The 25985-nt window shown below is 44.2% G+C and overlaps 1 protein-coding gene across 4 annotated transcripts in view; it reads right to left on the reverse strand.

Annotated features, from left to right (window-relative positions):
- LOC123354155 (zinc finger CCCH-type antiviral protein 1-like) overlaps positions 1 to 25985 on the reverse strand; it is a 42460-nt gene that overhangs the window by 7779 nt on the left and 8696 nt on the right. For 3 of the 4 annotated variants that reach the window (XM_044995873.1, XM_044995893.1, XM_044995887.1), the window contains exons 2-11: positions 20576 to 20708; positions 14745 to 15000; positions 14489 to 14620; positions 12256 to 12357; positions 9772 to 9895; positions 8086 to 8251; positions 7431 to 7478; positions 4144 to 4264; positions 2928 to 3024; positions 1984 to 2062 (exon numbers count right to left, since the gene is read on the reverse strand). In XM_044995873.1, coding sequence (XP_044851808.1) covers positions 1984 to 2062; positions 2928 to 3024; positions 4144 to 4264; positions 7431 to 7478; positions 8086 to 8251; positions 9772 to 9895; positions 12256 to 12357; positions 14489 to 14620; positions 14745 to 15000; positions 20576 to 20708 — 1258 coding nt within the window. The remainder of the gene's footprint in view (positions 1 to 1983; positions 2063 to 2927; positions 3025 to 4143; positions 4265 to 7430; positions 7479 to 8085; positions 8252 to 9771; positions 9896 to 12255; positions 12358 to 14488; positions 14621 to 14744; positions 15001 to 20575; positions 20709 to 25985) is intronic. The other variant, XM_044995883.1, reaches the window with a different exon arrangement.

Raw genomic sequence — 25985 nt, forward strand, 5'->3', positions numbered from 1 at the left:
AATTGATAATACTTTGCAGATATTTAACATCTTCCATCTTAAAGTGTCAACTGAGATGAGGTACTTGACTGAAACGCAAGCTGGATTCTTTTAATCTCTCACATCACTAACCAGCAGTAATAACATGTTTCTGCCAGTCAAATTCTTTGTGCCTGTGCAACCCCATTGTCTCCAGTGAGTTTAGCACAGGTGTACCTGATTGGAATTTAGGCTGGGATTTGAAAGGGAAAAGGAATTAGGCTCCCAAATCCCACTGGAGTTTAAAGGGAATTTGGCACCTAACTACCTTAGGCTGCTTTGAAAAGCCCAGCCTTTGTTAACAATTCCGTTGATAACACACACGGAGGAATTTCCTAATTCCCCCTCAGCTGCAGTGGCAGGGATAACAGGAACAAAAACTTATTTTTTGTCACTGATGTCAACGTTACCGCAGGTCCAGATTCTGATTCCCTTACTTGTGTTGAGTAGCACCTTACTCCACAAGTTATTCATGGTATACAAAACCACCCAACATGAATAAGAGGATCTGAATCTGGTCCATACAGCCTAAGGGACAGCTGGCATAGAACTGGCATGGTCTGCTCCTAAGTCACTCCTCACTATAGCCTGGGAATATGGGGTGAAGAACTGCAAAGAGTGTGAACATCTGCAAAGTTCTGCTCTCTGGCTATCACCAGCTGGCAAAGTGCCCAAAAACGGCTCTTAGCACCATGGAGCTCGGGCTACAATAAAAACAGTCTGAGAATCAGGAATCCATAACCAGCTCCTTGATGCCTCCCACTTATTCTGTGCCCAAGTGACTTGCCCAATTTCACATAGGACATCTGTAGCAGATCTGGTAACGGAGCCTGCACTTAAACCTCCTCTAAAGGAGGAGCTACAAAACTATGGTGTATCCAAGTGCTTGACTCTCGGTCTGTTCCTTAGCCACAGAACTATTAACTAGATGATTCCAGTATTTCTTTTGATCTGTCTGTTGAAGCAACATGCAAATACCATCAAAACTGCTAGTAAAAACTCCTAGATGTCCAACAGCTCTGCTCTTACTTGTTAGCTTAATTTCTTTAAATAAATAAAGATATACCTATCTCCTAGAACTAGAAGGGACCCTGGGGTCATTGAGTCCAGCCCCCTGCCTTCACTAGCAGGACCAAGTTCTGATTTTGACCTAGATCCCTAAGTGCCCCCCCCTCAAGGATTGAATTCACAACCCTGGGTTTAGCAGGCCGATGTGCAAACCACTGAGCTATCCCTCCCTACTCCCCCTGGGTGTATATATTATATGTTTAATACTGTATTTGTTTGATTAGATATGAAAAGAGAAGCAACTTGACCTAGTAATGACCATATCGTCATCATATGACAGTTCTTTGGTGGCCTATGTGGCAAGAGTTGGTAATCTCAGTCCAGTTCCTATTGAATAGATGTGAACTTCAGGGTACATCTACACTACAATTAAAAATCTACACTTAACTGCAGTGAAGATGTTCAGGCTCTGGGACCCTCCCACCTCACAGGGTCCTAGAGCCCAAACCCAGCCCAAGCCCAAACATCTACACTGCAATTAAACAGTCCCTTAGCCTGAGCCCCATGAGCCTAAGTCAGATGGCACTGGCCAGCCGTAGGGGTCTAATTGCCATGTAAAAATATTGTTTGAAAATCCACCAACTCAACTAGCACCCCTATTGGCAGTCTCAGGACACTTTAATACCTTTTTAAAAATCTGGCCCAGTCACTTAGAGATGCGGATGAAATCAATGAGCGTACAGTCCCTAGTGGGGTTTTCAGAGGTGCCTAGACACCAACCTGCAACCTAAATATCTTTTAAAATCTGGCCCTTTGTAACTATATTCCCAAATGGCAAATGTTTCAGTATACATGGACATTTTATCATGTTCCTTTGGGCTCCATGCCTTTCCATCAAAAGAACCTGTATAGGAACAACCCAATCTCACTGGAGCAAAAAGGAGAAAACACAAGTACCTTGTACCCCATGTCAGGCAGTGCTGATTTGTCCCAGTTTCTAGGATAGTTTTGATCTGGAGTATCAGTCACTCTTTGGCTGTTTGCAAACAAAAAGAAAATCAGGAATGAGTCTACGGTACTTCCACTCCTGTCATGAACCTTCTCCCAAACTGACAGGGTCCCCTTGGAATAAGTCTATTTTGGTCACTTCCCCTGTAAGAATTTGACAACACAGATTTAATCTTGCTACTTACTGCAGATTGCCAATTAAATATCGTCATGTAACTAGGTTCCCAATAGGAATTAGTCCCCTGTTTCTGGTGGGCAGCATTTCTTAGGCCTGATCTATACTAGTGATGAAAGTCGATCTAAGTTACGCTACTTAAGCTACGTAAGTAATATAACTTAAGTCAACGTAGTTTACGTCAACTTAAAGCAGTGTCTACACCATGCTATGTAGACGGGAGCTTCCGCCTCTCACTGAGGTGGATTAATTAAGTCAATAGGAGAGCGCTCTCCTGTTGACGTGTCGTGTCTTCACCAGACCTGCTAAATTGATGTCGACACCGACTTAGTGTGTAGTGTAGACAAGGCCTTGGTCTCTTACTGTGCTTTTGTAAAAGACAAGTTCTACGCCATCAATACCCCCATCTCCTCTTACACCATACACCACAGGAACAGGCAGATTCCTGCTCATGCAGCAGAGAACTGCAGTCTTGCACACTGACTGTGGCACTGCTGCAACTATCTGCAAACCAGCACTGTGTTATATGATTCCACCAAAGCATGCAGTATATCGAGGCGAACAAAAACAGTTGAATTGCAATACAACCAACCGCTATGGCAATCAGCGAACCAGAATTATCTATGAGAATCAAGAAACTTCCCCATATGCAGCCACCATTCCATACAGGGCATTTCATTTTACAGTGAAAAACAAAAATGAACGCATCATTGAGTACCCTTTTTTCATCTTTTTCACATCTTCTGAGGACACGAACTTTGGTCGCCTGCGGACTTCTCTTTGAGTTTGATAGCGGACATTTTTCTGGACCATTTCTTGAAAGAGAAAATTTATTTCATGTATTTTTCACACACACACACAGACACACACCCACCCACACAGCAAGAGGAAATAAACATTCATTTGTTGATGGAATGTGGCAGCTGAACTTTTTGTCTGTTTAGCAACCACTATCTCTGCAGCCCTACTAATTTGTTTCAATCTTCTCTGTCCCTTCCCTATGACTCTCTTACTTGAGCTTACCTATCCTTCCAGAAATCACTTGCTCCCTCCATCTCACTTACACTCTTTCTTCATAGCATGGAAAACGTTCAAATCTACCAGACAATTCATGGCTTTACTATGTAGTTAAACAAGGGCTCACTCCCTCATCTCCTGTCTTCTGCTCCCATTTAAGGCTGCAGTGAAGTCCACAACTCTGCAGTGGAGCGCTGAAAGAGCTTGACAGACTTTCTATGCGCCCTCTGTGAGCCTCTGTAACCCTTCTGCAAAATGGATATTATAATAATAGGTCACAGGAATGTTGTGAGAATTCATAAATAACTTTGTAAACCATGGAGATCCCCAGACAGAACTACAGACGTGTGATGGGTTACAGTTGTGACATTACAAGTATTCCCATCGTAGACTTGTCAGAAGCTCAGACTTAAGGCTGCAGAATCTGGCAGAAGAAAAAGCTGCATGTGATGCTCTCAGGCAAACAGAGCCATCTTAAACAAAATCATAAGTAATAATCATAGCCAAAAAACCAACCACTGGCTGGTCAAGTACCATTTCTTTTTTGGTTAGATGAGGCCTTCCACATGTTTACTCTAAAGGGAAAAGCTCTCTTTAAAACCTCTTCCCTCCCCCACCCCCCACTTACCTCATGCACCTTACCCTGCCCAATTTGTACCTTGTTCCGTTCTGTCATTAATTTGCCCACATACTTATTTATACCTTCTCCACTTTACAGATTTCTCTCCCCTTACAATATTCCACCCTGCATATGCGGACTATTTCCCCTTCTCCGTAAAACTATCCAGCTAGCCCTATTTGCAGCAGTCTCCCTCTGTACACGTCTCCCAGAAAAGTACTGCAACGTAGCATATCAAAGCTACCAAATTATAAATGATAATGCATTGTGTTCAACTGGAATTAAAGGGGGACAGTACCTTTAAAATTGATCTCGTATTGTTGGGAACCAGCCTGAAATTGTAGGATGTCATTTGGATTCGCCAGAAATAAATTCTCCAAATCATCAGAAGCTAGCGCAGAAGCTCCCTGCAATCCGTCCTATAGAATGGAAATGTGGGGAAAAAGTAATGGTTAAACCAGGAGTCGGCAACCTTTCAGAAGTGGTGTGCCGAGTCTTCATTTATTCACTCTAATTTAAGGTTTCGTGTGCCAGTCATACATTTTAATATTTTTAGGAAGGTCTCTTTCTATAAGTCTATAATATATAACTAAACTGTTGTTGTATATAAAATAAATAAGGTTTTTAAAATGTTTAAGAAGCTTCATTTAAAATTAAATTAAAATGCAGAGCTCCTCAGACCGATGGCCAGGACCCAGGCAGTGTGAGTGCCACAGAAAATCAGCTCGCGTGCCGCCTTCGGCACATGTGCCATAGGTTGCCTACCTCTGGGTTAAACCTATCTGGAAGGACAAAAGATTGCACAACTGCCTTTTTCATTCATTGATAGACATGAGCCATGAATTCTGACCTCTGCCAGGGAAACAATACTGTATTGCATATATGTCATTAGTAGGCCTGGGCCTACACAGGTAAATAAAGTGACAGCTCCCTGGCCACATCTATATCAGATATAACACAGGACTGAGAGTGGGAAAATATAGTGGGAGGAGTGGAGGTCAACTTTGGAAGACTAACTGAGGAAGCAACTTTGAAGGAGGCACACAGGGTCAGGAAGTTTGCTCCGGGCATAGAGGAAATTACAGAGTTGATTGTGGGAGAATGAGACTGAGGAGAAATAAATAACTGATAGTAATACTTAGCACTGACAGTGCTTACCGTTCATAGATGTCAAAAGTGCTGCATAAGGAAAGGATGTCATCACCCTTCTGCACCCCTCCAAAAATCAATACAACGAAGAACCCCTCCCGGAATAGTTTTGGACATGAGAAATGCCACAAACTGAACCATTTCACCACTGATCACTAGCGTCCTATAGACCCAAATTGCTTTCCATCCCATCCGAGGTTCCAAAAGCCCCACTCTAACCTGCAGCTCCCATTGACTTCAATTGGAAATGCACTCTGGAAATGATACTGGGCCCCTACAAGCTACCCGGTGGAGTTCAAGCTGTTACTCATTGGGAACAAGCTGTGAGAACATTTCTATTCCTGTGCCAGGCTACAGCCGCTTGTGCAGAGATCTCTTTATGATAGAGGGAACTGGCTGTGACACCATAGTTTAGGTTGCTTGAACACTCCATTATAGACCCTTTTTTTTCCAGTTGCTTATAAGTTTGCTAAACTTTAACTGTTCGGGCTGAACTTTCCCATACTAGGAGTCTAACGGAGGCTGAACTATTCAAGTTTTAGCAAAAACAGCTCAGCCATTCTGGAAAATTAGATTAGGACGGGGGAAAAAACATTTTGCCATTAAAAAACACTTAAAATCATTTTGTTGAGAAGCTCTACAGCCCTCATTCTTTGGAGGCAGACTTCAAATTTGGCAGGGTGGGGAACTACCCTGGATCAGAGAGGTGCCTTTTGCGGTCCTTGTGACAATCCACCTGAATTTGGCCAAGTTTATAAGCTTCTGAATACTGCCATTTTTACAAGCTCACATGCACCGCAGAAGTTTGTAATGAGTTTGGCATCTAATTTCTTCAAACATTCTGTCTGAACAGAGCATGCTCCAACTGAGGACTACAGGGGCTCAAAGGGCTTTTCCTGCAAACCTTCCTCCCAGATGTCAGGGTCAACTTTGGTGCCAGGCATTTGAACAAGAGTGACTTTCTCCTGCACTCTCAATGCTCCACTGCTGGTGCCCAGGTAGCATGGAGGAAGAGGAAGCAGCCTGAATCACATGCAAAAGGGAAGCAGGGACAGGCTATGATGGAGAAGAGCAGAGGGGGTGGGGACAGGTGTGGGAAATATACTAGGGGACGGGCTGAGGGTGACAAGGCAAGAGTGTCTAAAACCACTAGGATACACTCCTTTCCACAAACTGGAACAGAACTTAGGACTCCCAAATCCCAATGTCCCTCTGCTGTCTAGAAAATGCATGTGTAATCTGTTGGCAAAGTAGATCTTTCATCACCTTCTATAGGGTGATCCATTTATAAGGATAACAGCCTACTGCTGCTGCCAACTGCTCCATTAGCTCAAGTGGTAGATGTCTGTGCTGTTCCAACCCTGTTGATGACCCACAGGGTAGTCTGTAATATGGGGGTGTGTCTGCATCCCCTTGTGGCAGGACTGGGAACTACACCCACTTGGCTCCCTGCCCCTTATGCTGCCAAACCCAACTCTGCATTTGTCAAGTCCTTATTAAGACCCAATCCTTCCTGGACAGGCCCTCAATAGTCTTTTCCCCCATTAGGATAATGGGACAGCAGAAGTTCCCTGGCTCCAGTAGGGGCTAATCAGCCCTAGGTCTCCTGGGTTTAGGAACTTCTTCTCTAAAAATCCCTGGCCGAGGTAGGTAGCGGAACCTACACCCGCTTACTCCACTGGGTTCCAGCTCAGGGCCCTTGTTTCGAACAGCGAGAACCAATCCTTCTCAGTCCCATGCTGTTCTCTCAGCTACTTCCTACCTTTGTAATCTTGCCAGCCTCCTGCCCTGTTTATCGCTCTTTGGAGCATTGGTTTGTCTGGCAGCTTCTCACTAGTCTGCTGGAGGGATCATCTCTCTTGCAGCTGCCCCACCCACTTACCTTGGAGCCCTTTTATCCAGCTGCTTTGGGGTTGCCAATCAGCTCTGGCTAAGCAGGTCGGCAGTTGCTTTGTTAATCCTTTGGCTGATGAACCAGCATAAGGTGTATAGACCCTATGACAGGCTCAATATGGTTTCATATGGTGAAATTTTTCTTTTGTCGATTTACCCTTTTTCTTTTTTTTTAAAATAGGAACTTACATACAGAAAATTCCATAAAGAGAATGTTAAGGTTACAAAGTCATATATTAAAATAAATTAGGAAATACCAGTATAAAGATCAGTGGACACTTGACAATTTTAGTTTTAAGCTCTTTGTCCCTCAGCTCCCCAGCTGTAAAATGAGGATAATATCCCTCATCTCACAGGGGTCTTGTGAAGATTAATTCATTAATGTTGTGAAGCGTTCACATACTATAGTCATGAGAGCCACAGAAAATCTACGGAGAAAATTTAGAATTCTTTATTAAGTGCCAGGTTTGGACAGTGTACAGTAAATAAAGCCTCATCCCACAGATTGAATAAAGAGAATATAAATAAATATTGAATAACTACCCCTTCATTGACCACCATCCATCCTGAGCGCTCTCTGAGGCTGAAGTCCTATGGGAAAAAATAGTATGTGGTCATGTTGTTAAAAACTGTATCAGTTCATATGTACAAGAGGGCCAAATTACCATTGTACAGGCAACTTTCACTCTGGCCTTTCTTAATTTTGGAGTGCTTGACTTTGCAACCTTAATAATGTTCTCTTTAGATAGTTTTCTTCTGTATAATACATAAAAAAGGGAAAAAGCATGCTATTGGAAGAGCATTTTTCATGAATGCCGCATAAATCTTGTATATGATTCCCCACCACTAAGCCTGCTAATGCTTAGATCTCTTAACCTCTTGGATATGATGCAAGCCTCAGCTTTTCTCATGTTATTTTGGGAAAAGGTAGAGAAATTGGTACAAGATTTTATCAGATGACTTTTTGAGGGGGCATCTATAAAAGCTTATAGTGCTTGCTTTGCCAGAAATAAGTACCCACCCACAGTCAATCATCTGGCTTTATTAATGGCTAACTAAGCCATGGGAAGGGGCCCATTGTTTTATAAATCAAAAGCAAATAAACAATATCTACAGGTTACTATATAGCAGAGGAGACTGTATTTGTGACATCTCTCCAGAAGTGGCTAAGAGGGGATGGACGTTACAAGGTGCTCACCTGTTGCCCATATTCAATCCACTGGCCTAGATCATTTTTCCAATACCAAATCCATTTTGTTGTCATTATGAATTTGGCGGGTTTTGTAACCGATGATGGTGTGGAGAGGCGTCGAAGTAAAGCAGAAGAGGTAATTGACCGGAAATTGATGTTCTGATCTGCTAAGCTAGAGAGAGAAATTCAGAGAGTTACACCAGTGATAACTGTGCATACTTATCCTCTCTGATTACCAGCTGAAACAGCTTCCAAATTTCTACATTATAGGTGGAATTGGTAGCACTACCTCTAGTTAAGTTTGCTTAAGAAAGGCAGGCAGAAAATAGCCCCATGCAGGCATGCTCTGATTCAGGAGATTCAGATCCTTGTGACTAGACTCCCCACTGCAAAAAGAGCTAACACTGTCTATATCTCTAACACAGCATGCAAACTACATGATGCTAGGGGCATCATTGCTGACTTTCTAGAAAGTCTGGGGCTACACCTAATTTATTGATACAAGTTTTTTGTAATGAACCACAAATGCACATGATGCTAGTATTTGCTTGTGTTTGTATCCTCCTTGCCAGAAGAGTATAAATCATGTAGTGTTGGAGTTCACCAGCCTTGCATGACAAAGATGGATAAAAGCCTCCTGTTCCGGGCTGCCTGAGAACAGGCGTTACCAAAACAGAACAGAAATCCTTTGTTCCTGGATAGCCATTGGCCAGAACTCTCAAGCAATCACATCTGGCCACCGCTGAGCTTCAGAGAGCACCAGTGCTCCATGATCAGAGTGACGTGTCAGTTGAAAGTGGAGCTTTCAGAGAAGGAATGAATAGGATAGTGGGTGAATCTAGAGAACACTCCTATTGCGTTCTATATCTATGATTAAGATCTGTCATCCTTCACAATGGAGAACTTCATAAGATACTCCTCCTGGCGAGTTCCAAATAATGGCTGTATAGAGGACTGACAGCCATAAAAACAGTCTAGGACAGGGGTTCCCAAACTTGGTTCGCAGCTTGTTCAGGGTAAGCCCCTGGCAGGCCGTGAGACACTTTACCTGAGCGGGCCACTTCCTGCAGCTCCCATTGGCCGGGAACGGCGAACTACAGACATTGCGAGCTGCAAGCGGCCATACCTGTGGACACTCTCAGCTAAACAAAGCGTCTTGCGGCCCGCCAGGGGCTTACCCTGAACAAGCTGCAAACCAAGATTGGGAACCCCTGGTCCAGGAGAAGCTTTCACTGAGTTATTGGTAATAACTTCAATATGAACTCTACGTTTTTAGACACCCAGTCTATGCACCAAATGCTACATGTTTCATTAGCCTATATAATCTCAATAGCAGGGCAGAACTCCTCTACGGGTTATTCCACTTACCACAAGAACAGGTAAACATTTTCATTAAGCTACTGTCTAACTTCTCTCTCTTTTCCTGTGCATTCTCAGACTGTCTCTCTGTATATTCTTAGAGATCCTGTTCAGCAACCGTTTATGTTACTGAGAAGTCTCTAGCAGAAGCTTACAAGGTCAACACACAGCTTTCAGGAGAAGTCTTATCTAAGGGCATCAAGCAGTCATGCCCTAAATTCTCTTGAGGATAGGAGTCAACCAGAAACAGAGGGATGGACTATCCTTGTGCTACCCCAAAGCTATGTAGCTCCTTTACAGAGCTTAGCAAAGAGGTTTTAAGCATTATTATACCTGTCGTTTTGGGGGTCACAATAGGCCTTTTCAACTACCTCCATTCTGGGAAGATCAAGCCAATTGACTCCATCAAACTTCTGCCACCGATAAGGCAGATGATAATGAATCATCCTGCAGTCATCTGCAAAGAGAACAAACATGCTAAGGAACTCACATAACCTTAGAGAAGGCTGAGAGCAGGACACTGAAATGAACCAAGAGAGGAGCAGGAATAAGCAGCAAACCCTGCAATGCATTTTTATCATGATCTCTTTGGCCTTCATCCCTTCCATTTGATTCTGCTTTCATGTACACTGAGGTAAATCAAAAGTTAGTCCACCGAAGTCAGAGCTAGACTGGAGTAAAACTGAAGGAAGAGTTGAAACATGCCCTTTCTAACTAGCGAAGCAGCGTAAGCTCTTTACATCAGGGGTTGACAACCTTTCAGAAGTGGTGCGCCGAGTCTTCATTTAGTCACTCTAATTTAAGGTTTCACGTGCCAGTAATGCATTTTAACATTTTTAGCAGGTCTCTTTCAATAAGTCTATAATATACAACTGAACTATTGTTGCATGTAAAGAAAGTAAGGTTTTTAAAATGTTTAAGAAGCTTCATTTAAAATTAAATTAAAATGCAGAGCCCCCTGGACCAATGGCCAGGACCCGGGCAGTGTGAGTGCCACTGAAAATCAGCTCGTGTGCCACCTTCGGCACGCGTGCCATAGGTTGCCTACCCCTGCTTTACATTATTGATTTTAAGTCTGAGTCCACACACCTTTCTTTGCTTAGCTTTTGCCCTGACAACTGACACTGGCATGTGTGAGAGCAGTGTTGTTTATCACTGTGACACGTAAGTATGACTCAGCATTTATCAGCTCATCCCCAAACACGCAAGCGGAGTAAGCGCAGTTTCTCTCACAAGATTAAGCAAGCAGGTTACAGCAGGGAAACCCCGGTACTATTTTTGGTGTTGTTTCTCCCTCAGTTTCTTAAAAAGAGTTTCAGGACCAGAAAGGTGAACACACTGAAGGCTTGACTGTGCCTTTTAGGCACGGCCCAAAGCACAGGGCAGTATGAACTGCAACACTCAAGGGACGGCACCAGCAAGAGCACAGAGTCCTCCTTCATAGGCAGCCAGCTTGCTCGGCAGGCAAAAGTGTTGGGGCTGGATGGAGCCATAGCCCTTGCCTCTTCCCTGCTCTCTTTGGGCCACCATGTGCCCTCAGTGGAGTAAGGAAAGAGAAGTTCATATGTGTCCCAGAGTGCAGGACGGGCAATACTGCCATTATGCAGCCAGAGCAGGGGTGGGGAAAGTTTATTATTATTTGTGTCACGGTAGCACCTAGGAGTCCCAGACATGGACTAGGCCCCTTCTGTGGTAGGCACTGTGCAAACACAGAAGAAAAAGATGTTCCCTGCCCCCAGGAGCCATTGTGCCCATCTCTTTATGCCCAGAATCGGAGCCCGAGCAAGGAGAAACTCCCCATTCAGCTCTGTCTCCTCTGCATTTACATCAAACCACTAAATTTATCTCATTCCTCAGTCTCAGAGTCAAGTTCCTTCCTTTAGCCAGCGCTTGCATTGGCCTTAAGACACTCCAGAGGGAGTCATGGCTAGTCACTCTTGGCCAGAGCTAATTTCTAGGACACGATGCTGTAAATTGGAAAGCTTAGAAGGGGTCAATTCTTTAAAGGCACAATATTTTAAAAGACAAATGCTGGAATCCTATTACCAAGACATGGAGAGGGCTGTCTGACTCTTATTCTGCATACTAGACAAAGAGCAATAGTAGAACAATCTTTCAGATCTTTCCTGGAGTATGAGTCTGGCACAAACAAACAAACAAAGACATAATTCCCAGGCAACTTACTTCACAGTATTATACAACTTTAATCAGCAACATCAGTAATAGAAGCAGCTTGACATAACTCAGCTGGTTCATATAAAAGGAACTAGATGTTGTGCTACTTCAGGCCATATGGTAAAGGGCTTAATGGGAAATGAACGTGGCAATAATCAGACCCAGGTACTGGTCTGCAAGGACTTATGCTTCAAGTCTGACAACAGCATCTTCCTCCGATTTTTATCTTTAAAAAAATTAACTCACCAAAAGTATTAGGTTTAACAGCCCTGGAAACTGACTTACTCTAGCCACAGAAACATGCAAGCAATGACAATGCAAACTTCCCGCACCTAGCCCCACCAGCATGACTCACCCCTGATTGGGAGGGCCCACCTCTAAGAGAGAGGGCGCATCTGTGTTTGTCTATTCAGCCTTTGGCTTCTCCTCTGAATCTCTTCACAATTGCGACAGCTTTTAGTCCGTGTTTTAGACCAACTCACCTTGAAGGCATTAGATATGGGATGGAGAATCATTATTACCAACATTAAGCCAGTGATCCAGATATGAAAGTTTCCATATCTCATTACTAGTAGAGATATGAAGTCTGCACAGGGCAGTTCCTGTTGACATTCAATGGATAGCACCATTAGTCAGACTTACCTTTATGTTTGCAGTACCTCCAAATATAGTACAGGCATATCTCATCATATTTTTTAATTTCATTGGTCCCAGAAGCACTGATAGAAGGAACAGCTTTGACACCTGTGGGAAAGAACAGTCTAGATCACATCAAACGTATCTCCTCATGCCAAACAACAAAACACCCTGCAACAGAAAAAAATAGATGGTCTTGATTCTCGGTTCTGTCTGAGAGGCAGCAAGGAGCTGGTTGCAGCTTCCTGATTCAGAGCCTGGGCCTGGGTGCAAGTGAGCGCTGCCTCACACAGCACTAACTGACACCACTGGCATTAACATCAGGAACCTGAAAGGGAGGTTTAGTAGTAGTTACTATTTGTAGGAAAGAGAGAGAGAGAGCACATGCACGCACCTGGAGCACAGGGCCTGGCCTAAGACCTGAGGCCTGAACCATAGTCAGCAAAGTCAGGCCATGCTGTGAACCAAAGTCAGGCCACATATCAAAGCAGATGCTTACGAGTTCACTGTCCATTACATGAACTTCGCAACAGTATGGCTAGTATTGCTAAACCACAGGCACTCCTAAGTAGTACTAGACACTGGGTATTCATGCAAACACATTCCAGAAGCTTAGCACAGGCCTACCTCAACATAGAGTTACGGCATAAACACACTCCTTAAAGATGGTACAGGGACGCATCAAACCCTCCTCAAATAAGGATGATGGGATAATGGATGGAGATGTTTTGTTCGAACCAACAGGTACAAGGTGCAGGCTGGTAACTAGCCATGTCAGAAGTTTAATACGTAACTTGTTTGTATTGTTGTCAGTTTGTATTGTTGTGTGTGTGTGTGTGTGTGTGTGTGTGTGTGTGTGTGTGTGTGTGTGTGTGTGTGTGTGTGTGTGTGTGTGTGTGTGTGTGTGTGTGTGTTCTTTCCTTATTCTGTCCCAGTTCTGCACATAGTTGGTTTAGCAGACCTCAGCAGTACCACCCAGAAAGACCACAGGCTTGGTTCAGTGGCGAAGGCGCTCGGCCATGTTTATTGTTGATGAAGGACAGTCCTAGCCCCCTATAGGAGTTACAGGTACACTAACACATGTATGCCCACGACAATGGTACCAGGTCAGTCAGCAGCTGGAGTCTCTGCTGTCCCCTAGGTTGGACAAAGGTACCCCTCCTATGATTTCTCTTTTATACAGTGACACAAACAAGTTACATATGAATACCCAGTGTCTAGTACTTCTTAGGCGTCCCTGTGTTTTAGCCACACTAGCCATACCATTGCCAAGTACTGGACAGTGAACTTGTAAGCATCTGCTCTGATCCATGGCCTGACCTTGCTGTCTGTTCAGGCCGCAGGTCTTGCACCAGGTCCAGTGCTCCAGGCTCTCTCTCTACTACATTATTCATATCCCAGAGTGGGCTTCAACACAACCTCTCAGCTAATAAAGATGTATAACTATATTTCATATTCTACTTGTTGGGGACAAGAGATGGGGAGAACAGAGATCAACAACAGTAAACCACAATGTGGGATGATTTACCTGGCATACTAACAAGCTGCCAAACCACCAGCAGATGGGCTATCATGAAAATTAAAAACGAAGAAGTCTTCGGCCTCAAGGGTGAGGAAAAAAGGTGGAAAGGGAGAGCAGGGCTCTGCAATAGCCTCTACTAGCTCCTACCAGTTAACAAACCAATAAGGTCTGTGCCTTTATCTTCGCTCTAATCACTTCTCAGCTCCAGGTATCACTCTAGCACTCCACCATCCCAACGAAAAACAGCCACTAGACTGGATCCTCGTTGGTTGACTTCAATGGAATCATACTGGTAGACACGAGCTCATGACCTGGCCTTAATGTTCAATGCAAATAAACTGTATTTTTCCCCACCACCATCCTACTAGTTGTATACTCTATTATTAGTAATTGTTACAAATGAACATGCTCATTCCAGCTAATGAAATGGAAATTCTGTTACTTGCCCTTAGTAGCAGATTCCTATACAACAATCACTGGCCAGGGATCTAGTATGTGTATAAAAAGATACTGATGCATATTGCCTAGACGTGCTCTCCAATGCATGGTCTGTGATAGGGTCTAGCCACTGTTTGATCCATTCTTATGAGTAGAACAACTATTGAAGGCAGAGGAGGAGAGAATGTCAATACCCAGCCTATACTCAAGAACTAAGGAAATGGGAATTCAGAAAAGATGGTTCAACATACAAACTAACTGGCACATGTATAGTTTTACCTTGTGAGGGAGTCTCATGTGATGTAGAGGCTGGTGAGATGGAAGTGGGCCTAGGTCCAATTTCTTCTTGATTCCCAGCATTTGCTTTCTTTTTATCTGCAACTGGTGTAGCTCTGTCGTGTGAGGGAAGCACTGAAAACAGAAAAGGATGGTGGAATCCCACAAAGATGTAAGTAAATCATAGCCTTCACCACATCCAAGGGAGAGGAGGAAGCATCATTCATGCTACAATTTACACCTGTTTGTTAACACTTACTTCTCCTCTGGCCCATCTCCTTGATGAACTCGGTATGCTTGTGATCACAGATGACCTGGATGTTCTTTGCGACGCAAATATTTAATCCTTCTGCTAGCAGCAACTTCAGCACATTGTTGTCCAGAATCCTGTGGGATCTGTTGCACTTGGAAAACCTACACTCTCCTCGGAGGAAATGTCGGCAAACATGAAGTTTGTTGCAATTGTCTTGCTGGCTGCAAGTCCCATGCGGTCCTTTGTTATAGAATTTGCATACCTGGGGAGGGAGGGAGGAGAAATTACTAAAAGAGAGAGACTTTTTTTCCCTCCCAGTCAATAGGCTTTTCTTAACCCAACCTGCATATGGATTCTGTAATGGAAAAGTTGGGAATAAAACCAAACCCATAATCAATTCGATTTTGTAACCTAGGCATATTTCTGGAGTGGAAGGTCACTGAGAACAGATATTTTAAAGCATTTCCATGGATTTCAAAGTTGTGTGAGGTTTCCAGAGGGCATGTCAACCGTTCTAACAATGGCACTTTTGGCCACCTCAAATTGTTTTTTATATGTTGTTTATTATTTGTGTTGCAGTAGGGCCTAGAAGCACCAGTCACGGACCAGGCCCCCATTGTGTTAGCCGTTGTGCAAACACAGAACAGAAGATGGCCTCTGCCTCACTCAGTTTCAGGGCTGCCCAGAGGATTCAGGGGGCCTGGGGTCTACGGCGGCAGGTCCCAGGGTGGAAGGAGGATCCCCCTGCCGCGGGTCTTCGGGGCACTTCGGTGGCGGGTCCCGGAACGGAAGAACCCCCCACCGCCGAAGACCCGGAGCTTCTTCCGCTCCGGGGGCCCGGGCCCCGCGAGAATTTTCTGGGGGCCCCAGAGCCAGTGAAAGACCCCGCTCCAGGGACCCCAAAAAACTCTCGTGGGAGCCCCCGCGGGGCCTGGGGCAAATTGCCCCACTTGCACCCCCCTCTGGGTGGCTCTGCTCAGCTTACAATATGTTGCATAAGAGTATAATTTCCTGAGGCAGGGTCTGTCTTTTTTTCTGTTTGTGCAGCGCCTAGCAGAAGGGGGTCCTGTGATCCATGACAAAGGCTCCTAGATGTTACACTAATTAAAAATATGAAATTCTAATCTGCAAAAGCTAAGCTTCCTTTTTGCTCGGATGACTGCATTTTTAACAGGCTTGTTCTATGCTTTTTCTAGGTCTTTCTTACGTTGGACTGAGAAGTAAAGGAGCCACACTTTACAATGCATACACAAATGATGATGTCTCCCTACTTAACACAGAACGCTATTCTGTCTCTTCCAGGGCTTTGGAGCTGTGCTCCGGCTCAGCTGCAGCTCCAGGCAAAAACCTGCAGCTCTACTGCTCCACGCTCCAGGCTCTGCTCCAAAGCCCTGCTCTTACCAACATCTCGTATCAAGATCACTGGATAGGAGAAGTGCTAGAAAATTCCAAGTATGACTAGAGTATGTTACTGTAAAGAGTTAAATAGTATATCAAATAATTAGAAAGAAAACGAATATTGCCAAAATAAACCAAGAGTACATTTTGAGATGCATTATCCTTGTTTTCTGTCTGCTCAATGAACAGAGGGGGTACTCAATGACTTGGGCCCAGGATACCCACGACCACGGCTGGAAGCTCTGCTCCCCTGGTAGCCTGGAACTTTCCACTCTAAAGGTGAAGCTAGCAGTGGGATCACTTGATGATTACCTGTTCTGTTCATTCCCTCTGAAGCACCTGGCATTGGCCACTATCAGAAGACAGGATTCTGGGCTAGATGGACCATTGGTTTGACCCACTGTGACTGTCCTTATATTCTAGCCTGTGCAGGAGACAAAGTTTTCTTGGAGACCAGTCCAAGACTGAACAAAATCCCACAGGATCTTGGAACCATCTTCTGCTCCAAGGGCAAGACATTTCTACAACACTGCCTTTGTGTACAGAGATTGCATAAAAAAAATCCCCACACAATTTATCCTGAAAGAGGAAGCGGGGGAAAAAAACCAGAAAATATGTGACAGATGACACTCTTCTCGCTTAATGGCAGAGTGGCCTAATGCAGTGGTGCACAAACTTTTCCAGTCACACCCTCCCTTACCATTCATGGAATTTGTCCCGTCCCCCCCTCCATTTCTTGTAATCTGAAGTAATCCCTTATTTCTGCACTGCTGCTAGCAGCGGAGCTGCCTTCAGAGCTGGCAGGATGGAGAGCAGCAGCTGCTGGTCAGGGCATACGTGCTGTTTGCAGCACAGGAGGACTATTTTTTTAAATCCTGCTCCCATCCCACCCCGCAATACCCACTCTATTTGTATCCCGCTCCTGCTATTACAGCAGCGGGTCCTGCGGGATCCCAGTTTCTTCACGCTTCCCAGAGAACCTCTTGTGGTCCCCCCAAGAGGGGTCACGCCCTCCAATTTGCACAACACTGGCCTAATGGATAGAGCACTGGACTGGGACTCAGGAAACATTCCAGCACTGCCACTGGCCTGGGCAAGTCACTTCCCCTCTCAGTACCCCAGTTTCTCCATCTGTAAAGTGCGGGTAATGATACTCGTACTGCTTTGTAAGGCACTCTGAGATCTACAGATGAAGAACACTATAATAAATTATCTAACTCTTATAATTATTAATACACTTTCAGAAGATGCTCAGTGATGTGGGCTATATACAATCCAGAAAAGCTGGAATGATTCACGTATTAGTTTTAGAAGCCTGACCCAGACCTGCTCGGTATAGAGAAAGCTGTTCGGCTTGGAGTGGTGCATGTCTGATCTGACTGCCTAAGTACAGAGCTAGAAGACGCTCAGTATTTTCTGTGAAGAATGATCATTGCTACTTGTTTTTCCTCTCCAGATAGGAGGATCTCTCTTTCCCACCTTCCCTTGCTAGGGGCAACATATTTTTGTGTTTCTGTCACTTTCCCATCTCAGACTCACTTTTGCCCTCTTTAGCAGTTCCACCATCTCACTCCATTACCTTATTTACTCACAAAACTGCCTCTCTTACATGTCAACCAACCTTTCACAGTGCTTTAAAATGACTCCAGCACCAGGCTGACAGACACTTATTGAAGCCTCCCATTTTGAAAGAAGTATCCTTAGGATTTTTCCCCTGAAACTTCTGCTAACTGGTTTCAACTGACAACTAGATTTTAGAATGGATCAACCAGTCTATCACAGCATAGGGATTCTGGGGGCTAGTGTCCTCCAGCAGAAACTGACAGACCAGCAGGAAGAGTCTAATGAACTCCAATGCCAACTAGGGATGTCCTTACACAATGTTGGATTAGATTTTTGCTTTGGCAGATGTGTGTATGCCTCTATAGAGCAGGACTGGAATTGTTGAAGAGGTTGCAAGTCATGACTATATACTGGAGAAGCTGTGGCTGTATGCAAGGGGAAACCAGACAGCATGCTGGCCTACAGTCTATCCGTCACATGTTGCGATTACACAAAATTTGTACAGAATAAATTCATGGCACCAGTTACCACACAGGAGGAAAATTGCAGGCAAATCATCTGACTTAGTCTCCACACAAATGCAAACACAGCATCAAGGAGATAAAGTAACCAGGAAATACAATGGCACATCTCTCACAGAGATGACAAATAAAGCACACATAAGTCTCTGGGGACAAATTAAAGTCGAAAAGGATAAAGAACGTTAAATCCATGAGACTCACAATCATTCTAGGATTTCAAGCTCATTAATAGTAAATAGACCAGGTGCTGGTATCTTAACTCATTCATAAACGTGTTTGTTGAAAGGGGGGAGTGTGGTTTCTCTTCATGTTTCTGTCCTGGTCTTGGTTGCTGCTTGTTTAATAGATTCCAAGGCCAGAAGGGACCATTAGATCATCTAGTCTGACCTGCTGCATAGAACAACATATACATTTTGGCTCAGAAACCCCAATGACTTTAATTAGACCAAAGCATTTCAGTCCTCAGGAAACTGAACTCCTGTGGGCCCTATGCCCCAAGGCCTTTACAACGGCAGGGAATTGATTGAAGACTTTGTTTCTATGGTCACAGTAAGAATTAAAATGTGGCAGGGAGGACATGTAAAAGCAGATATTACTCCTGGGGGCATTCTGTGACAAAACATTAACAATTCTTCACACAAAACTTTAAAATTCTGCAAAATTCTGCAAATTTTATTTGTGAAAATAACACTATATAATCATGCCAGTTTCAATTATTTTGGTAATTTATTTCAAACTACCTGTCGGCAAGTATGTCTGTAACAATGTAGACACACACACAAAATTCCCCCAGAAGTAGAGAATTAAAGGAACTACTATAACAACCCAGTTCCTGTTTCTCTGTCTCCTCCCCCCTGCCCAGAGCCAGCCAGGGGGCCAGATACCCACAACCTCTCATCCCCAGAGCCCAGCCAGGCCCTCCCCCCAGAGTCTAGTCATGGCTCCCCTAGCCCAGACACCCACCCCCTCCTCTGAATCCCTGGGCTCTGGGGGAGGGAGAAACAGCCTGATGCTCGGTTCCAGGCTTGCACAGAGTTTCCTGCATGCCACCTTCTGCTTCCCTCAGGGCTTGCTGGGAACCCTCTACCTGCCTTTCCCTCCCGCTGGCAGCGTCTTCTACATGCAAGCTGGGCTCTGCCAAGTCCAGTGGTCCCTCGTGGTGACTAGCAGCACCACAGCCCATTCTGTGGCGCAGAATTCCCCCAAGAGCAAGATATTTGTATGCAAATATTGATATTCTTTCCAAGGAGCTAAAAATATTCAAATATATTTCTAACTCAAGTGAGTGCATATTCATTGTTCACTGCATCTTCAGCACAACCCCTTTTTGTTTTGCAAGATGGCTATACAGAAAAAGTGTTCATGATCTGGTTTGTACGGGTTGAATGCTAACTGTAAAATTTGGACTAAAGAGGTGGAAGTGTTTGGGCTTTTTTTTGTTGTTGTTAGGGTGTTGGACAGCCCTAAAACAGACCCTTTCTATTCTAGGAGGGGCATAATAATTTTTTAAATGGACACTTTTCTGTCATCACTTCCTTACATAACTTCAATACTGAATAAGATGTAAGCAAACTCCCCCTGCCACCACCTTTCCCCTCTAATCTAAACCTACTGTAAGCTTTCAGAAAGCAATAATACTTAGTATTTGTACAGAACCATCTTTGGATTTCAAAGTACTTTTGGCCTTTTTGGCCTCAACCAGTTTAATTGCTTCTTCTATTTATCTTGAATGAAGGGTAGCTAAGGTGCCCATCAGCCTCAGTGCTCACCTATAGTTCAAAGACATGCCTGCTTGTAGCCACCAAGCACCCTCCAGCAAAACTGTATTTTACAAAACATCACTAAGCCTGGGTCTACACTACGAAGTTTCGTTGGCACAGCTGTGTCAGTCAGGGGTGTGAAAAAACACCCCCCTCCTGCTAATGTAACTATGCTGCCAAACCCCCACCACAGACACAGCTATGCCAACAGAGGAGGGCTTCTATCAGCATAGTTAAGGTCATTCAGAGAAGATGTGTTACTGTGCTGACAAACAAAAACAAACTGCTATTGGCATACGGCCTGTCTACACTAGAGGGCTCTGCTGGTACAGTATACTGGCGATGCACTAGTAATGTAGACAAGGCCTCCCAATAGCCCTTCATGGTAGGTATTCTTATCTCCAATTTACATAGGCATGGAAACTAAATCAGAGAGTAGATGATTTAGCCAAGGTCATACAGTGAATCAGTTGTAAAGAAAAAAAAATCTAGGTTCCCTGACATCCAATTCCATGCTTTAGTTTCAACATCATCTCTCACCTCTTCCATCCCTATTTAGCAAACAGCCTTTCCTTAAGAAATCAGTATGACTCACATCAGGCAGGAGGAAAGGGTCATTCTGGAGGAGCAGGACCCGCAGCTCATTCTCGTTGAGGCCACTGACTTCATGGGTCTTCAGCACTTTTCGGTTCCCATCCGTGAAAATGTCATGGGAGTATTTACATGCCCTGGAATGGAACAAAATTCAGATCAAATACACTGATCTTCAACCAGGGTGGCTTACGAGAGCAACCACACCTAAGGGACAGCAAGGAAGGTGAGAGTAGGAGAAGGAAACAGAGATGAGACTAGAAAGGAAGCTTGGCAAAAGCATAGAGAACAAGGGAAGCCTAGCAAGAAATCTCTCTTGGTTAAATATAATGGCCTCCATTACCATAGACTGTGAGGTGCTCAGCTTCTTTAATATATTTATCCTCACAACACCCCTGTGTACTAGGGAAGTGCTATTATCCCTGTTTTGTTTTTAAAACAGATGGGGAATTGAGGCACAGACACACTAAGTGACTTGCCAGAGGTCACACAGGAAGTATGTGGCAGAATCAGGTTCCCCAAGTTCTAGACTAATGCCCTAAGCAGGGTGGATAAAAAGCAAACAATTTTTAAATTTGATTTTTTTATTTAAATCTGATTTAAATTAAATATTAGTTTATTTTTAAAAATAAAACTATTTAAAATTTAATTTTAAATTATGACAGTCTATGTTAAGGCCTAAATTTACTATAATCTATTAAAATCATTTACATAAAATTAAAAAATTAAGTAGTAAGTTTCTTATCAAATCACTGAGCTGATTAAAGTCACTGGTTAAGCACCTGCAACCAGCATTTGTTGAAGTGCTAAACCAGCTTTTGACACCAGTAGCCTCTTGTAGATGCAGCGAGAATTCTTTCTTTCAGTTTACTCAACTAGTTCAGTTCAATAACTAGTTCATTCAAAGTTAAGAAACCAATGTGGAGTTGAAAATGCAGGGATGCTTGTTTTCTTCTTACAATCTATGCATAAAAACGAGGTGTGAGAGGATAAAATCTACTAAAAGCTTGAAGGGTGTGAGGACCACAGAAACAATTAGTTCAATTCACTAACAGCAGATACTACTGCTTTTCTTTAAGAAATCAGTTTTAAAAGCAAAACTTGTTTTGAAAATTTTTTTCTTATGTACCCAGCACACTGAAAGTAGTTTGTTGGGTGCCTCCATCTGGCTGTGTCACATGTGCCATATGGGCACATCTTGGGGGAAAACACTGCCCCTCCAGTCTTTTAATCTATTCTTATTTTTCCACCTTGCACCCATAGGGTTACCATATAGAGATTCCCAAATAGAGGACACTCCCAGGGGAGGGGAGAGGAGGGAACTGGGGAGGTACAGTTGGGGGTCACTAGATGGGTGTGTTGTAGTGGGAGGGGGTACTTGAGGTGTTAGGGTTAGGCGGCTCCAGCTCCAGCCCTGGTGGCTGACCCAGCCCCCACAGGTGCTGGAACTAGGGGGGGTGCTGCATCCCCTGGCTTGAAGTGACTTCCATCATACACAGAGTTTACAGTTTGGTTCTACGGCTCTCAGCACCATTATAAACATTGTTCCAGCACCCCTGCCAGCTCCTGCTTCAGCACCAGCCCTGGCCACTGCTTCTGCCCCAGTCCAGCCCCAGCCATTGCTCCAGCCCTAGGGGCTGACTGCTGGCCACTGACCCAACCCCGGTTGCTGCTCCTGCGGCGGGGGCAGACAGCTGCTCCAGCCCTGCCACTGCAGCAGGGCTGAAGCTAAAGAAGTCACGGAGTCCATTAAAGACACGGAATCCCATGACCTCTGTGAATAAATTGTATCCTTACTAAATGAACTTGTGCAGAGCTTAATCAAGGACAAGGAGCTTGAAAATGATATGGACGGTGAGAGGAAGCTTGTGAAGCAAGTCAGAGGGACATGGTCAGAACAGCAGATAGGGAAGATTATTTTAGAAAAAAGAATGTGGATAGAGAAGGTGATGGTTGCAGAGTACAGAGAAGGACATGGCAAAAGCAAGGTTGCAGTGGTATGGAATGATTGCACAGAAAGAAGCAACAGTTTGTCAAGAGCTCAAATGTGCATTCGGAATAGAGAAAGGAGTTGAATAAGACAAGGACGTGGTGCACCTCGCTGACAAGGAAGGTAGAGGAAAGATTGAGAAAATGTTTAAAGAAATATGGAACCCAATCTTATGGGCTGTGTACAAAGAAAGGAGGGGAGAAATGGGGGAAGATATCAGGACAATAAAGTATTAAAAGGGATCTGTTTATCTCAGAGCAACAATAGGCCATTTGCAGTGAGAATGAATGACAACAAAAGATAATCAGGAAGGCTGAGGGAACTAGGATAGTTCCAGAAACAATGCCGTTAGTCTGGCTACTCTGAAAAGTGACTCAGTAAAGCCCTGTAACTATGTGTACTACAGTAATAAAATATATAAAATAAAACTTCTCCTGTCAATTTAACTACTCTTCAGTGCTTACTCTCTGAAGGTCTCATTGACTTTTGAACCATCTGTTCACATGCTGCTATTAATCTGCCCCTTCTCCTGTACAAGACTTGATTCCTGCAGTTTTTTCCCCTCCAAATATCAACATTATATAATGCTACAGGTTTGCCTGGTGTTTTATTAACAGATTAACTTTATTTTCTGTCTTAAGAGTTTATGATCTAAGACCCTAATTCCGCATTAGGGCCTGTGAGTATGAGCTCCTGGGCATGCATGGAATCCTACCTGCACTGAATAAACTGAAAACAGTAAAGTCAACAGAGCACCAGGACTGTGTGTAATCAAGAGCAAGATAGGTTCAAAGGGTGATACTCATGCACATTTAAGTGTAGATTTTACTATACTTAAACGTGGGAGGGATAGCTCAGTGGTTTGAGCATTGGCCTGCTAAACCCAGGGTTGTGAGTTCAATCCTTGAGGAGGCCACTTAGGGATCTGGGGCAAAAATTGGTCCTGCTAGTGAAGGCAGGGGCTGGACTAGATGACCTTTCAAGGTCCCTTCCAGTTCTAGGAGAGTGGTATATCTCCAATTATTACTATTACCTTACCCTAGAGTCAAATTCTCTTCTGGGTTATTCCAGCACAAACCCAAAGTAACCTACCGTTCCAACAGAATTTTGATAACTTATTGTAGAATAAATCCCTGTTAAAAATTCCTATGTTAAGAAAAAGTTTGCATTGCCTAAGGAAAGAGGAACTATTTACCCAGGAACAGTTTTTATCCACCTTTTATTAAAATGTTGTCTACTTGTTTATGAAGCTAAAGGAAATGAATAGATTTGACTATCACCCTATATAAGTAAAACAACAATAATGTTATAAGATGCAGATTGTAGGGCTGATGAGTGAAAAGCCTCATTAAAAATAATGCAAAGCACAGCACATTCTCTTTGGAAGGAATCATCAGAACAATTGTTCTTCCAATTCTGTTAGTGTCTCTTCTTAACTAACTTATTTTAACAGGTTATATAAGCAAGATATGTTGGATTTTCCTAAACGTGGAATGTGCCTAAGAGGGGTCAGCCAAGGGTGAGTTAGGACAAATTACACCACCACCATAATCTTCGGATATAATATCAGTCATTAGTGAGGACACACTGACCATATCCAGAGCTAAATCCCACCTAGGCCACTTTCAACTGAGCAAGCTTCCTATAGGGCCTTTTATCTGCAAGTGGGAGCGAGGAGTACCACTTCCCAGTCATAAAATCCTTCCCAGAGGACAGGAATATTTTTCATCACTCCCCATCCAGCAATTCCAGGCATTAGATCAGCATTTCTCAAATGTGGTCATATGCGGCCACCTTGGAATTTCTCTGTGGCCACAACAGCCTCCTGGGTGGAGAATGAGGGGAAGGCAAAGCAGCAGCCCCTCCCTGCAGTGCCCAGCTGTTGCCCGGGAAGCGCTGCCTTGGTGTTTGTTGGCGTCGCCAGCTGGGGATTGGTGCCCTGCACCGCGCAGCCTCCTCGGGGGCGCAGGCAGTGCTTCTGCAGATGTGTGGAGCTGGTGTGCAGGATGCGGGAGGAACCTTGGATTCCACAGTTGGCTGGTGAGACCCCTGACCCACCTTCCCGAGAGTGGTGGGGGCTCAGGCTTCAGCCGCCGCGCTCCAGTGGTGGGATTCACCCCCGAGCTCCCACTCCCAGGCTCCGGCTCCAGGCTCCTGGTGTTCCTGCTTCCAGGGCTCTGGGCTCTCACCAGGGCTTCCGCTGCAGGGCTTTGGGTTTCAAGCTCTGGGCTTCCGCCCCCAGTGCTCCCACTCCAAGCTTCTGGTGGCGGGGCTCTGGGCTTCAGCCCCCGGGGCTCAGGTGGGGCTTCAGCAGGTGATAGCACAGCATGCCATGGTCAAAAAGCAAGGACCGGGATGGGCCTGGGGTGCGAGACTGTGGAAGGGAGATTTGGGCAATGGGGGAAGAAGGCAGCGGATCCCTGGGGGGGATGGGTTGGGGGCTGTGGGAGGCAGTTGGAGCCAGTAAAGAATATCACTCTATACGTGTAAAACATATGTGTCATAGGTTTTCTCCCCCACTTGGAGCTGTTGGGTTCCAAGATGGGGACCTGCATGGACTCCTCTAAACTAAAATCCTAGTTTAGATCTGGTTTTCGCTGCCACCAGTTACGTTTAAAGTGGATAACACACTGCCTGTCCCCCAAGCTTCCCCTGGGGAACCCAGATTCAATCTCCCTGAATCTCAACACACAGGGAAGCAGCCCACTTCCCCCCCTCCCTCTCTCTCCTAGCCTACTCCAGAGAGATACACACCGATTCAACTCCGTGAATCAAACCCAGGAGGAACTCACTCTTTCCCCCTCCCCTTCCCCTTAATTTCCACAAGAGAAGGAATTAACCAAGTCCAAAGAAAAGAAAATAATTTATTAAAAGAACAAAAAGAAAGTACACTAGCTCTGTGATACCAGGATGGAACAACACACAGAGTCTAACCTATAAACCTGGAGAGAACTCCCCCTCCCCCTTTCTTTCTCAGTAAAAGCAAAGTAACAGCAATAGAAATAAAGAGATTCTTTCAGCAAAACACACAATTGCAAATGTAGAAATAAACTTATAATACTAGTTCGCCTTTCTAATACTTACTAGACTGAATAGGTGAAAAGTATTGCAGAAACCTGGGAGGACTTGATTAAGATGTCTGGACTCCCTTAACTCCCAAGAGAGACTCAACTCAAAACAAAGAACACAGAAAAAAACTTCCCTCCACAGAGATTTGAAATTATCTTGTCCCTGATTGGTCCTCTGGTCAGGTGTTCCTCAGGTACTGCTTTTTAACTCTTTGCAGGTAAAAGAGACCTTAACCCTTAACTAACTGTTTATGACAATATGTATGTTATTTTTGTCATGGAATCTGCAAAAACAAAACTAAAACAAAAAAAACACTCTACATAAATAAATTACAATGATTTGGACACTTATATTT

The sequence above is a fragment of the Mauremys mutica genome, chromosome 1, assembly GCF_020497125.1.
Source record: "Mauremys mutica isolate MM-2020 ecotype Southern chromosome 1, ASM2049712v1, whole genome shotgun sequence".
In the NCBI taxonomy this organism is placed as follows: Eukaryota; Metazoa; Chordata; order Testudines; family Geoemydidae; genus Mauremys; species Mauremys mutica.